The sequence below is a fragment of the Felis catus genome, chromosome B3 (genome assembly GCF_018350175.1).
Source record: "Felis catus isolate Fca126 chromosome B3, F.catus_Fca126_mat1.0, whole genome shotgun sequence".
Classification (NCBI taxonomy): domain Eukaryota; kingdom Metazoa; phylum Chordata; class Mammalia; order Carnivora; family Felidae; genus Felis; species Felis catus.
Genome location: NC_058373.1, coordinates 42,150,372 through 42,165,148, shown reverse-complemented (window position 1 = coordinate 42,165,148; position 14,777 = coordinate 42,150,372). Strand labels below are relative to the sequence as shown.

General features: G+C 43.4%; 1 protein-coding gene across 13 annotated transcripts in view; it reads left to right on the top strand.

Annotated features, from left to right (window-relative positions):
- The window catches only part of TLN2 (talin 2), a 442,548-nt gene that overhangs the window by 346,439 nt on the left and 81,332 nt on the right, over nucleotides 1-14,777 (top strand). For all 13 annotated transcript variants that reach the window (XM_019832311.3, XM_019832310.3, XM_011282911.3 and 10 more), the window contains 4 exons: nucleotides 2,110-2,250; nucleotides 2,709-2,890; nucleotides 4,262-4,394; nucleotides 11,865-11,966. In XM_019832311.3, the coding sequence (XP_019687870.3) occupies nucleotides 2,110-2,250; nucleotides 2,709-2,890; nucleotides 4,262-4,394; nucleotides 11,865-11,966 (558 nt within the window). The remainder of the gene's footprint in view (nucleotides 1-2,109; nucleotides 2,251-2,708; nucleotides 2,891-4,261; nucleotides 4,395-11,864; nucleotides 11,967-14,777) is intronic.

The window sequence follows — 14,777 nt, the reverse complement described above, 5'->3', positions numbered from 1 at the left end:
CTCAAAAAATATATGTCCTTTCTTCACCTCTTGGTACAGTTTATGAAACTGCACAATTAGAAAACTGCTTCTTGGGATTTGCCTCGGCTAATCATCTTTGCATTTTGAATAACAAGTTCAAGTAAAGAAAGGTTGCTGGCTTGGTCAGATGTCTGCCTTCCTAATAGGATGAGACGATTGTGGGAGGTGGAAAAGGGGTGGGGAAAAGTGTGGGGAGGTAAGAACAGGAGGCATGAGCCTCACTGAGGGGAGGCTTGGCATCTTCCACTGAGCTAGAAGCCACATCATCCCAGCCAGAGGCGGTGGCATTGGCCACTGGTGTGGCTGGGATTTGAGTTCCTTTGACACCGAAGACCGCTTCTGCCGTCTGCCTGTTACGCTGCTTGCCTGTGCTGGGGCCACTCCTGCCCGGCTCCTGCTGTGTAATACCCGCCCTGCCTCCCAGCGTATCCTCAGATTCCTCTGAAGGCTGGCGGGGCCTGACTCAAGGCGTCATTGGTGTTGATAGTATAACAAGACGAGAGTAACAAGACACCATGCAGGTCACCGGTGCTAACTCCACAATGACTGAGCACACGAGTGGCAGTTGGAACAGAGGCCATATATGTGAGCCAGAGATGTGAGCAAGCACATAGGGTTGCTCTTGGGTCTGGAAGGTTGGCAGAATTGGTGAGGTTAGAATAGGGGTCATTGCCTATGGATGAGCAGAGGCAAGGCATGCGTGGTATTAGTAATGATGGTAAATTAGCAGGGCTCACGGGAATTCCTCTGAAAATGTTAGCATGGTGGATGCATAATTATTGTCCCCAGCAGCCAGGGCTTGATTGGAATGTAGCTGTTATTCAGAAATAGCCTTTATCGCGTATGTGCCTGTCTACTCTTGCCTTCCTGAAAAATAGAAACGCTCTCATCTCAGATCTGGTTTGTTTCATAATGCTGGTGCCTCTGTTTTTTTGTGCACTAATTGTCCAAATTGGCTTTTATATATTGCTCATCACAGTTGAATTAAAAGTTTAATTGGCCGTCTAATGGAGAAATTTACGTTCTTCTACAAGTATAACTGCCTTTTCAAAAGTAACCCTTTGCCTAGAAGAAGGGATACTCTCACTGGATCACAGGCTTTCTAACAGTCTTGTTCTTCAGGAGGTAGGGTCTGGGTTTGGAGAACCTCAAATCCAAGTGTTAACCCTTTGTCAGGCAGCCTGTCACGGATCACAAACCACATTCCTGAATTCTTCTCATCTGGGCCATTAATCAGCAGTGTGACTGATGAGTCACTGCCACTGTGTTACCTGCTACTATTTTTTTAAAAAAGCTCTTGAAGCATAAGATGGTTAGAAAGAAAACACATATCATAGGTCCAGAGTTCAGTGAACTTAAGTTGAATACACGTAGGGAGCTATAGCCGGATCAAGACATAGAACGTGGCCAGCCTACAGAAGCCCTCTTTGTGCTCCTTAGTCTCACCTGCTGTGAAGGGTCACTTGACTGCTAACACCTTACATTAGTTTAACCTCTTTTGTACTTTGCACAAATGGAATCATACAGTAAGTACATTTTTGCAACTGGCCTCTGTAAATATATGTTAGTGAGATTTGTCGATGTTGTTGGAGGTAGTTCTGCTCCATTCCTTCTCACTGGATTCCATTTTTCTCATTTCAAAATGGCGGATATAGAACCCCTACCTCCATCATTCTCTCAGGGATATTCAGGTAAAAGTTAGAAAAAGTTGAAAGTGCTATACAATGTAAAGTGTTTTTATAACTTGGGAGGGAATAGACTTAGAGTGAAAATGGAGGGAAAGAGCCCAAGGGTTATAGTCTGAAAAGTGGGGAAGAAAATGGTTCAGCTTGAAGGTCATATGAGTGGGAAATTGATGGACTTTGAGCTCAGGTGCCTTCTGAGCTCCATACTAAACTTTATTTCTTATAATTGCTAATTGAGTCCCTCTGCTTGATGGCGTGATCTCTCCAATTACTTATTTAGGAATTCCCCTAACATTTTCAGCATTCCCATTAAACCACGTTCTTCCGACAGGAGATGATTACAGTGGCCACAAGCGGTTTGTGCATTTCAATGGGCTAATGTCTCTGTGTTTTCTCCCATCAGGCCCTGGATGGGGATTTCTCTGAAGACAACCGCAATAAGTGTCGCATTGCCACCGCACCCTTGATCGAAGCTGTGGAGAACCTGACAGCTTTCGCATCCAACCCTGAGTTTGTCAGCATTCCCGCCCAGATCAGCTCCGAGGTAGGGATCTTAGCAGCAAAGGTAATATTTCAGTCTGTGGCTAGTTTATGTGGCACCGAATGAGCATGAACAGTTAAGAGCTCCAAAAGCCCTGTCTTGTAGGACATTGTTGTTGTTGTCCATGATGATACATGCCCAGAGTTCATGAAACTCAAGGTATGCACATCTTAAGTGGTAATGCCTTAATTTTATGTATTGAGAAAAATCTCTGTGCCTAAGTTTAGGGCTGATTCTTTCTTGGTATGTGCCACCCTCAAAAGTGATATTTAAGGGCAAACGTGGACCCAAGTCCACACCATTCAGGCTCTGTGTGAACTAGTCTTCATGGTTTCCTAACCTCTGTGTCACGTTCTGAAGAACCCAGGTAGTGACTTGGGAAAGAAGGGACCATCCAGGACCCAACTTGTTCACTTAATCTGTGCACCCTGCCCTCTGACCCTTCTGCTGTTTGCTCTCAGGGCTCCCAGGCACAGGAACCGATCCTGGTCTCAGCCAAGACCATGCTGGAGAGCTCATCATACCTCATTCGCACTGCACGCTCACTGGCCATCAACCCCAAAGACCCGCCTACCTGGTCTGTGCTAGCTGGACATTCCCACACCGTGTCTGACTCTATCAAGAGTCTCATCACATCTATCAGGTTAGTTTCTACTCTAGAAATTGCTAGGGGCCTGCATCTGAACAGGGCAGAAAGTAGATAAATCCAATGGGACTTGGGTTTCATAGCAATGTACCTGATCATTATCATCATCTTTTCGTGTATCTCTTTGGGACCAGTGGTAGCACTGGGCACAATAGCTAACTTAAACACTTATTGTATGTCAGATCTGAACATTTTACCTGTATTACCGTATTTCATCATCATAACCTTGTTCTGAACATTTTACCTGTATTACCGTATTTCATCATCATAACCTTGAAAGGTAAACACTGCCATTGTCCACATTTTACTGATGAGAGAATTCAGGCAAAAAGGACTTAGGGAGTATTTTCACAGTCACCCCCAGGCCTGATGGTTCTAGTCCCAGGGCTAGCCATTGTACTACATTGTCTATACCTAGGAGCTTAGGCAGAAAACACCACTATGTATTTAGCAGGATTTGAGGTTACCTTATTTGGCTAAAGAGGCAAAAAGAATATTCCAGGTCCCACAGTAACTCTGGACATCTCTGAACTCCTTGACAATAGAATGAACCTGAAAAATCCCCAGAGTCAATATAACATCTCTAAGTTGGCCACATACCCCATAGCATGGAATGCATCCTTTTCCTTTGGTTATACTTTGTTTTTCGATTGCTTTTGAAATTCAGCACCATGGTTCTCTTAATGCCTCACAAAGTACAATCCACTAAATATTTGAACTCCTACCACAGGACTTTGTAAATAGTATACAACATAGAGAGTATAGTATGTTTACAGTGGAAATCACACTGACCTTTTTATAATACAAAGGTTTTTATTTATAATATTATTTATAGTATTAATTTATAAATATTCACGTAAGCCAGTGAAGTCCAAATTGTTGGATTAGCAGTTGTCTGTCACCAGCCTGAAATGAAGAACAGCATCCTATCCTTCTCACTAGAAACAGAGTTAGCACAAGTGTTAAATTAAGAAATGCATGGGCTATGCAGAGAGGCCTTCCCAAGCAAGAGTCAAGGATTCACTCCTTTTTTTTTTTTAATTTTTAATGTTTATTTTTGAGAGACAGACAGGGCTTGAGTACGGGAGGGGTAGAGAGAGGAAGACAGAGACTCTGAGGCAGGCTCCAGGCTCCTAGCTGTCAGCACAGAGCCCGACGTGGGGCTTGAACTCACATACCGAGAGATCATGACCTGAGCCGAAGTCAACGCTTAACTGACTGAGCCACCCAGGTGCCCTGAGGATTCACTCCTTAAATAAAGCAATCAAATGTGGTAGAAGGTAGACAGGGCTCCTGCCCCAGCAGTGTTGCTGCAAGTTGTGGGACTTGAACCCCAAGGAACTATTGGACTTGCCCTGTCTCTTCTAGGGACAAGGCTCCTGGACAGAGAGAGTGTGACTACTCCATCGATGGCATCAACCGGTGCATCCGTGACATTGAGCAGGCCTCGCTGGCAGCTGTCAGCCAGAGCTTGGCCACAAGGGATGACATCTCCGTGGAGGTAGGCCGGGGCTCTGTGGCTGGATCCGAGGCCTCTGGGGATGGGGAGTGGGACCAAACGCATTTTTGATGCTGGCATTTCATCACTGAAGCACCTTCCCCTGGAACGAACCTAGGAAGTTTTTGGATGGTTTGGTGAAGGAACACATGTACTGCTGGAGTGGAAATTACAAATACGGCTGAAATTTGGGGGAAAATGATTAATGTTGGATAAGAGTATATCAGTAAGGTGAGGTGACAATATTGGGTTTAACGCATCAGTAGAGCAGGCCAAAGTAGGTAAATTTGGATGTTTCCCTGTCCTGTGTTATCAATGTACTTCTTAACTACCAGGCATATTTAGCATTAAACTCTACACATGTGGTCCTTTTAGAGATCGAGGATTCTGCCCTCAGTTACCCATTATCCCATTGTTGGGATCCTTCTGCCTTTTTTGTGTGTGTATAGCTTTTGTGCTCATTTCTATTATTTCCTTTATGCCTGCAATTTTTTTTTTAATTTAAATTCAAGTTAGTTAACATACAGTGTAGTCTTGGCTTCGGGAATAGAACCCGGTGATTGATTGCTGGGCTTGAAACAAGCATAGAGGACAGCAGAGAATCTATTGCTACAGAGATCAAGGAACTAAGAAATAGTCATGAGGAGCTAAAAAATGCTATAAATGAGGGACAAAATAAAATGAAGGTGGCCATAGCACGGATTGAAGAGGCAGAGGAGAGAATAGGTGAATTAGAAGATAAAATGATGGAAAAAGAGGAGGCTGAGAAAAAGAGACATAAAAAAGGAGTATGAGGGGAGAATTAGAGAACTAACTGATGCAATCAAATGGAACAATATCTGTATCATAGGAATTCCAGAAGAGGAAGAGAGAGAGAAAGGGGTTGAAGGTGTACTTGAACAAATCATAGCTGAGAACTTCCCTGATTTGGGGAGGGAAAAAGGCATTGAAATCCAAGAGGCACAGAGAACTCCCTTCAGACATAACTTGAATCGATCTTCTGCACTACACATCATCGTGAAACTGGCAAAATACAAGGATTAAGAGAAAATTCTGAATGCAGCTAGGGATAAACAGGCTCTAACTTACAAAGGTAGACACGTAAGAATAGTAGCAGACCTGCCTCCTGTAACTTGGAAGGCCAGAAAGAAATGGCAGGAAATCTTCAATGTGATGAACAAAAAAAAATATGCAGGCAAGAATCCTTTATCCAGCAAGTCTGTCATTCAGAATAGAAGGAGAGATGAAGGCTTTCCCAAACAAACAAAAACTGAAGGAATTCATCACACTAAACCAGCCCTACAAGAGATCCTAAGGGGGAATTCTGTGAGTGAAATGTTGCAAGGACCACAAAGTACCAGAGACATCACTATGAGCATGAAACCTACAGACATCAAGTGACTCTAAACGCCTATCTTTCTATAATAACACTGAGTGTAAATGGACTAAATGCTCCAACCAAAAGACATAGGGTATCAGAATGGATTAAAAAAACAAGACCCATGTATTTGCTGTCTACAAGAGACTCATTTTAGACCAGAGGACACCTTGAGATTGAAAGTGAGGGAATGGAGAACCATCTATCATGCTACTGAAAGTCAAAAGAAAGCTGGAGTAGCCATACTTCTATCAGACAAACTAAACTTTAAATTAAAGTCTGTTACAAGAGATGAAGAAGGGCATTATATCATAATTATAGGGTCTCTCCATCAGGAAGAGCTAACAATTATAAATGTCTATGTGCCGAATACGGGAGCCCCCAAATATATAAAACAATCACAAACATAAACAAGCTTATTGATAAGAATGTGGTAATTGCAGGGGACTTTAATACCCTACTTACAACAATGGATAGATCATCTAGACACAGGATCAATAAAGAAACAAGGGCCCTGAATGATACATTGGTTCAGATGGACTTGACAGATATATTTAGAGCTCTGCATCCCAAAGCAACAGAAGGTACTTTCTTCTCGAGTGCACATGGAACATTCTCCAAGATAGATCACATACTGGGTCACAAAACAGCCCTTCATAAGTATACAAAAATTGAGATCATACCATGCATACTTTCGGACCACAATGCTATGAAGCTTGAAATCAACCACAGGAAAAAGTCTAGAAAATCTTCAAAAGTATGGAGGTCAAAGAACACCCTACTATAGAATGAATGGGTCAACCAGGCAATTAGAGAAGAAATTTAAAAATATATGGAAACAAATGAAAATGAAAATACAACAGTCCAAACTCTTCGGATGCAGCAAAGGCAGTCCTGAGAGGAAAATACATTGCAATCCAGGCCTATCTCAAGAAACAAGAAAAATCCCAAATACAAAATCTAACAGCACACCTAAAGGAAATAGAAGCAGAATGGCAAAGACACCCCAAACCCAGCAGAAGAAGAGAAATAATAAAGATCAGAGCAGAAGTAAACACTATAGAATCTAAAAAAACAGTAGAGCATATCAATGAAACCAAGAGTTGGTTTTTTGAAAAAATAAACAAAACTGATAAACCTTTAGCCAGGCTTCTCAAAAAGAAAAGGGAGATGACCCGAATAGAAAAAATCATGAATGAAAATGGAATTATTACAACCAATCCCTCAGAAATACAAGCAATTATCAGGGAATACTATTAAAAATTATATGCCAAGAAACTGGACAACCTGGAAGAAATGGACAAATTCCTAAACACCCACACACTCCCAAACTCAAACAGGAAGAAATAGAAAACTTGAACAGATTCATAACAAGCAAAGAAACTGAATCACTTATCAAAAATCCCCAGCAAATAAGAGTCCAGGACCAGATGGCTTCCCAGGGGAGTTCTACCAGACGTTGAAAGCAGAGATAATACCTATCCTTCTCAAGGTGTTCCAAAAAGTAGAAAGGGAAGGAAAACTTCCAGACTCATTCTATGAAGCCAACATTACTTTGATTCCTAAGCCAGACAGAGACCTGGCAAAAAAAGAGAACTATAGGCCAATATCCCTGATGAATATGGATGCAAAAATTCTCAACAAGATACTAGCAAATCAAATTCGACAGCATATAAAAAGAATTATTCACCATGATCAAGTGGGATTCATTCCTGGGCTGCAGGGCTGGTTCAGCATTTGCAAATCAATTAGTGTGATGCATCACATTAATAAAAGAAAAGATAAGAGCCATATGATCCTGTCAGTGCAGAAAAAGCATTTGACAAAATTCAGCATCCTTTCTTAATAAAAACCCTTGAGAAAGTCGGGATAGAAGGAACATACTTAAAGATCATAAAAGCCATTTATGAAAAGCCCACAGCTAGTATCATCCTCAATGGGGAAAAACTGAGCTTTCCCCCTGAGATCAGGAACATGACAGGGATGTCCACTCTCACCGCTGTTGTTTAACATAGTGTTGGAAGTGCTGGCATCAGCAGTCAGACAACAAAAGGAAATCAAAGCATCAAAATTGGCAAAGGTGAAGTCAAGCTTTCACTTTTTGCAGATGACATGATATTATACATGGAAAATCCGATAGACTCCACCAAAAGTCTGCTAGACCTGATACATGAATTCAGCAAAGTTTCAAGATACAAAATCAATGTACAGAAATCAGTTGCATTCTTATACACTAATAATGAAGCAACAGAAAGACAAAGAAACTGATCCCATTCACAATTGGACCAAGAATCATAAAATACCTAGGAATAAACCTAACCAAAGATGTAAAAGATCTGTATGCTGAAAACTATAGAAAGCTTATGAAGGAAATTGAAGAAGATACAAAGAAATGGAAAAACATTCCGTGCTCATGGATTGGAAGAATAAATATTGTTAAAATGTCAATACTACCCAAAGCTATCTATGCATTCAATGCAATCCCAGTCAAAATTGCACCAGCATTCTTCTCAAAGCTAGAACAAGCAATCCTAAAATTTGTATGGAACCACAAAAGGCCCGAATAACCAAAGTAATATTGAAGAAGAAGACCAAAGCAGGAGGCCTCACAATCCCAGACTTTAGCCTCTACTACAAAGCTGTCATCATCAAGACAGCATGGTATTGGCACAAAAACAGACACACAGACTAATGGAATAGAATAGAGACTCCAGAATTGGACCCACAAAAGTATGGCCAACTAATCTTTGACAAAGCAGGAAAGGATATCCATTGGAAAGAAGACAGTCTCTTTAACAAATGGTGCTGGGAGAACTGGATTATCAACATGCAGAAGAATGAAACTAGACCACTTTCTTATACCGTTCACAAAAATAAACTCAAAATGGATGAAGGACCTGAATGTGAGACAGGAAACCATCAAAACACTAGAGGAGAAAGCAGGAAAAAACCTCTCTGACCTCAACCGCAGCAATTTCTTACTTGACACATCTCTAAAGGCAAGGGAATTAAAAGCAGAAGTGAACTATTGGGACCTCATGAAGATAAAAAGCTTCTGCACTGCAAAGAAACAATCACCAAAACTAAAGGGCAACCAACAGATAGGGAAAAGATATTTGCAAATGACATATCAGACAAAGGGCTATTATCCAAAATCTATAAAGAACTCACCAAACTCCACACCCGAAAAACAAATAATCCAGTGAAGAAATAGGCAGAAAACATAAATAGACACTTCTCTAAAGAAGACATCCAGATGGCCAACAGGCACATGAAAAGATGCTCAACATCACTCCTCATCAGGGAAATACAAATCAAAACCACACTGAGATACCACCTCACTCCAGTCAGAGTGGCCAAGATGAACAAATCAGGAGACTATAGATGCTGACGAGGATTTGGAGAAACGGGAACCCTCTTGCACTGTTGGTGGGAATGCAAACTGGTGCAGCTGCTCTGGAAAACAGTGTGGAGGTTTCTCAAAAAATTAAAAATGGATCTACCCTATGACCCAGCAATAGCACTGCTAGGAATTTATCCAAGGGATACAGGAGTGCTGATGCACAGGGGCACTTGTACCCCAATGTTTATAGTAGCGCTTTCAACAATAGCCAAATTATGGAAAGAGCCTAAATATCCACCAACTGATGATATATTAACTGATGAATGGATAAAGAAATTGTGGTTTATATATACAATGGAATGGCAATGAGAAGGGATGAAATATGGCCTTTTGTAGCAACGTGGATGGAAATGGAGAGTGTTAGGCTAAGTGAAAGAAGTCGTACAGAGAAAGACAGATACCATATGTTTTCATTCCTATGTGGATCCTGAGAAACTTAACAGAAGATCATGGGGGAGGGGAAGGAAAAAAAAAAGTTAGAGAGGGAGGGAGCCAAACCATAAGAGACTCTTAAAAACTGAGAATAAACTGAGGGTTGATGGGGGTGGGAGGGTGGGGAAAGTGGGTGATGAGCATTGAGGACACCTGTTGGGATGAGCACTGAGTGTTGTATGGAAACCAACTTGACAGTAAATTTCATATTAAAAAAAAAAAAATCAGAACCCAGTGATTGATGTCTTACCTAGGGCACCCAGTGCTCATCCCAACAAGTGTCCTTCTTAATGCCCATCACCCATTTAACCCACCCCCCACCTGCCTCCCCTACAGCAACCCTGTTTGTCTCTGTATTTAAGAGATAAATCTCTTATGATTTGCCTCCCTCTCGGTTTTTATCTTATTTTTCCTTCCCTTCTCTGGTGTTCATAGAGCCATTTGGCCTGCTTTTGCCAATTTTTCCAAAGTTGAGAATAGTATTTTCCTACTTGGCTTCTGTGATTTTTTTTTTCCCCTTAACCTGCTCAAAGACCCTTGCTTTATACTTCCTTCCCTCTGTGTCAAAACTGCCAACACTCAGGAGGTGCTTAGTAAAATATGGATGGTCTGTTTACTGATGTGTCCCTCACTGCCACCAAATTCATCAACAATGAACTTTGCCTGCTGTCTCTAAGTAGTGGGCCCAGAGTTGGTCTTGCTCATTTTTTTACTAGAGCTGTCGATTATACTTAGCTTTACCCTCCTCCCTCAATGCCAAGAAAAGAAAGAAGAAATATTCTTACCCTGTGCAGAATGTTAGAATTACTGTCAACCTGTTACTTAAAGGGGGGATATGCATACAGAAAAGTGTGCACATCATAAGTGTGTGGCTTAATGAATTATCACCAACTGAGTATAGCCCTTAGCACCGAGATCAAGTATCAAAGATGACCAGCACCTTGGAACCCCCACCCTCACCCTGCCTTTGACCACCCGTCCCAAAGCTTGTCCTCTGTCTTCACTTCCTCCCTAGGAAGAAAATCCCTCCCTTTGAACTATATGTGCTCCATACTTATATCATGTTTATTTTAAGAAGCCATCCGTAATAAGATAACATTGCTGGAATGTTCTTGCATTCTTGACTATAATCACATTATGAGCAGAAAGATGATAACGAGCTACATAAGACCCTTGGAAGTTTGAAGGTTTCTTTGCACGTCTGCCCCTGTTTTTCCATTTTTCCCTCCAGGATTCTCTTTTCACTTTAGCATACTACACTGTTCTTCTCATTGAGTAACCCCTGCTCAAAGGCCCCAGACAGCATGCAGCATTGTTCAGAGGGGAAGCTGCCTGGGCCAGACTTTCTTTTCCAACAAGCAGGACATCGTCACTTTGCCAGGAAGTACCCTATTCCATGCCGGCATGTGCTGACCTAAGATATCCAGTGTCCTGATATATTAATGCTGAGTCTTACCAAGCGAAGCTCCTAGGAAGAATCCTACAAATCTGACCTTTCCTGCCACTAGTTCCAGTGACCAGCTTGGAATTCCCCGTCTCCGTCATGTGGCCTCATCATCCAGATACTTTGCCCCATCTCTTGACAGCATGAGTCCAATTCTTCTCTCAAAAGCCATTTTTAACACTGGCATCCACATCACCAAAAAGCAATGCCCTGAGAGCCTGAGCTGAGCTCAGCAGTTTAGTCATCTGGCATTTTCACCGTGTCCTGTCTAGGAAGTGGTCCTGCTTTCTGAGAGCTGATGTCATTTTCACATCACCCTTCTTGCCCCGTGCCCCTTCCTTAAGGAGTTCCTAGTTTTGAGGACTCAGCCACCTGGAGGTTTCCCCGAGGCTCCGGCAGTAGCTCTCCCCATTTGGATAAAATTGTCTTCCTTCCTGGAAGGGAAACGTTTTTTATTTCCAGTAATTGTGCTGCATAACCCAAAGTAAAGATACTGGCAACAGCACTCAACACTGTGGTTGGTGTGAGTGAGGAAGAGCCGGTAGAAAAAGTATCCTTGGGGCCTGCCTCGGGTCATCCCTGGATAGAAGCGTGGGCGGCTGTGGCCCAGGGGAGCTGAGGGTCCCCGGGCAGGGCAGGGTGGACTGGTGGCTGTGTGGCTCACCCAAGTGAGCTTTTATCCACTACAGATAGAGTGGATATTTTGATAGCCGTTTCTCGTGGCCTCCCATGTCTTTCATACGGGCCTTTATAAATCCGTGTGGCTACGTGGTAAACTGTCTTAGGGGGAATTTGACAGCCCTCTCTCCTTATCAGGCCCTACAAGAGCAGCTGACTTCAGTGGTCCAGGAAATCGGGCACCTCATCGATCCCATTGCCACAGCAGCTCGGGGGGAAGCAGCGCAGCTAGGACACAAGGTAATGGACCCTGCTGGGGGTGTGCGTGAGAGATGGGTGTGGGGCAGTCATTGATCACTGACCGTTCTGGGGTCTGTTTTCCACTAGAATCCAGACGGAAACTGGAGTGAAGTCTTTCTGGTTATGGTCAGACTTGCCAGCCAACAAGACATGACATTCCCATGTTGTGCTTGACCTCCCCTGGATAAGTCAGAGACTAAAGTTGATGTCCCTAGTCTGCTCTCTGCCACCATTTGTCCCTGGCTGGCTGGCCTCATTCTCATGTGTATGGGGGTACATTGTTCTCCCATGGCTTCTAATAGAGTGCCTGTTTTCACACATGGGGGAGCAAAGCAACCTTGCAAACTTCATCTTGAACAGCCAGGCCTCGCTGGACAGCCAGTCCAAAGGAGCCCTTCAACTGAGAGCTCATACCCACGTTGTCTAAAGGCTGAATGATATTTTGCCTGTTTGGGACTCATTTTGCAAATCTTTGAAGGGTAGGTGCCTTGTCCAGCAGCCTGCTGGACAGAGAGAGGGCCTCCTCAGCAGAGAGAGGGCAAAAATTGGATTTGGAACCGCCTCCAGGGTTCCCGAGCGTTTATCAGTGTGACCGTCAGTACCGTTGTGCCTATCAAGAGAACTCGGTAGCCAAAATCTTTTCAGCAGGTATTGATTTTAGAAAATCAATATTGTTGCTTTTTCACATCATGAAACAGGGGAAGGGCTACTTAGCTTCCTGCTGGTTCTAAGGGCAGGTTTTTGAGATTTAAAAATGACCAGGGTCCCTCTACGCTTTCAAATGTGGCAAATTTCATTTCTCAGCTGAGTTCCTTTATAATGAGAAGAGGGCTTGTCCACCTGTGTGAACCTCTTCACACAGGACAGGAGCCTGGAGGAGCCGGGAGGGGAGGCTGGTCTGGAGGCCGGAGCTCTGCCAGCCGGGGGACTGAAGCCACTGCTTCAATGGTGCCGGCCACGGGGAACTGAGTTTGGCACAGACACCAGACTCCACTTCAGCGGTGACTTTTGATTCCGGTCAGAACTTTGTAAGAAAATTTTTCTACGGGTGCCTGGGTGGCTCAGTCAGTTAAGCATCCAACTTCAGCCTAGGTCATGATCTCACCATTCCCCACTTTGAGCCCCACATGGGGCTCTGTGGTGACAGCTCAGAGCCTGGAGCCTGCCTCGGATTCTGTGTCTCCCTCTCTCTCTGCCCATCCCCTGCTTATGCGCTTGCGCGCGTGCTCTCTCTCTCTCTCTCTCTCTCAAAAATAAACATGAAAAAAATGTTTTAAAAAAGAAAAGAGAATCTATCTAGACTTGGAGGACAACAAATCTTGTCCCTGCAGGTATTGTTGTTAGTCTGGAAGATTAATTCCTGTGTCTGTGGGCGATATCAAAAGAAAGGTAACATATTGTGTCACTTGAGTGGCAAATTTACTCTCGCTCCTTGGGCTAACCCAGTCTCACTTGCCAAAAGAGAGTTCTGGACAGAGGAAGCCTCGGCCCTCCTTCCACAAGAGTCTTGGACTGAGAGTTGATACCTACATGGTTCCAGTTCTTCGTTGAGACACCGTGGTGGAGTTCCCGGGTCAGCTTCACTTGGGAGTGATAAACGCAAGCTCTCAGAACCCACGCGTCTTAGTTCCCTGGAGCTGCTGTAACGAATTCCTAAGAACTGGGTGACTTACACCAACAGAAGTTGAATCTCTCGCAGAAGTCTAAATTCAAGGTCTCAGCAGGGCCAGACTCTTTCTGGATGCTCTAGGGGAGAATCCATTCTTTACTGTTCTTGTTATTTTTTTTTTTTTACCTTTTATTTTTAAGTTTATTTATTTTGAGAGAGACTGAGACAGCACCAGTAGGGGAGGGACAGAGAGAGAGAGAGAGAGAGAGAGGGAGAGAGAACCCCAAGAAGGCTGTGCACCATCAGCACAGAGCTCAATGTAAGGCTCAAACTCAGGAAACCATGAGATCATGCCCTGAGCCGAAACCAAGAGTCAGACGCTTAACTGACTGAGCCACCCAGGCGCCCCACTTCGTTGCTTTTCTGACTGCTGGTGACTCTTGGTGTTCTTTGACCATATCCTGCCAGTGTCTGCCTCTCTGGTCACATTGTCTCCTGCTCTTTTCTTTGTCTTCCCTTCTTCTGGCTCTTATTAGAATGTTTTTTAGTAGATTTAGGACCCACCCAAGCAAGCTAGGATGACCTCATCTTAAGATCCTTAGATACATCTGCAGAGACCTTTTTTCCCCCCAGTAAGATCGCACTCACAGGTTCCAGGGATTTGGACATGGTCATATCTACTTTGGGCCACCGCTCAACCCACTCTGCCACCCTAGGCCTAAGCAATCCACGTCATGTAACAAATACTCAAAATTCTGTGTTATTTTAATTTCGGTGCTACCCCAGGTAAGGATATTTCCTCTGCCATGTCTCGAGAACAGAAGGTGTTAGAGTCTTTGCTAAGCTCCCTAAATACAGGGAAAAGCACATCCTTTCAAAAACCTTTGTCCACAATACATGAAGAATAAGGACATGTGGCATTTATCAAGCGCCTACTCCATGGCAGGCATTGTGCTGCGTACTGTTATGTATGCTAATTTAATCCTTCCAACAATCATTTGGAGGTTAGTGCTGTTATTATCCCCGTTTTATAGAGGAGGAAACAGAAGTTTGGTAATAGGAAGCAGATTGCCTAAGATTTCTCATTTAAGGAACTGACAGGATTCAGATCCAGCGGCTTCTGAAACTGGAGCCTTCTCTCCATCACCCAGCCATAGTGCCTGCGTGAGGGCACCAGCTCAGTTGTATTGAATTACCCTCCA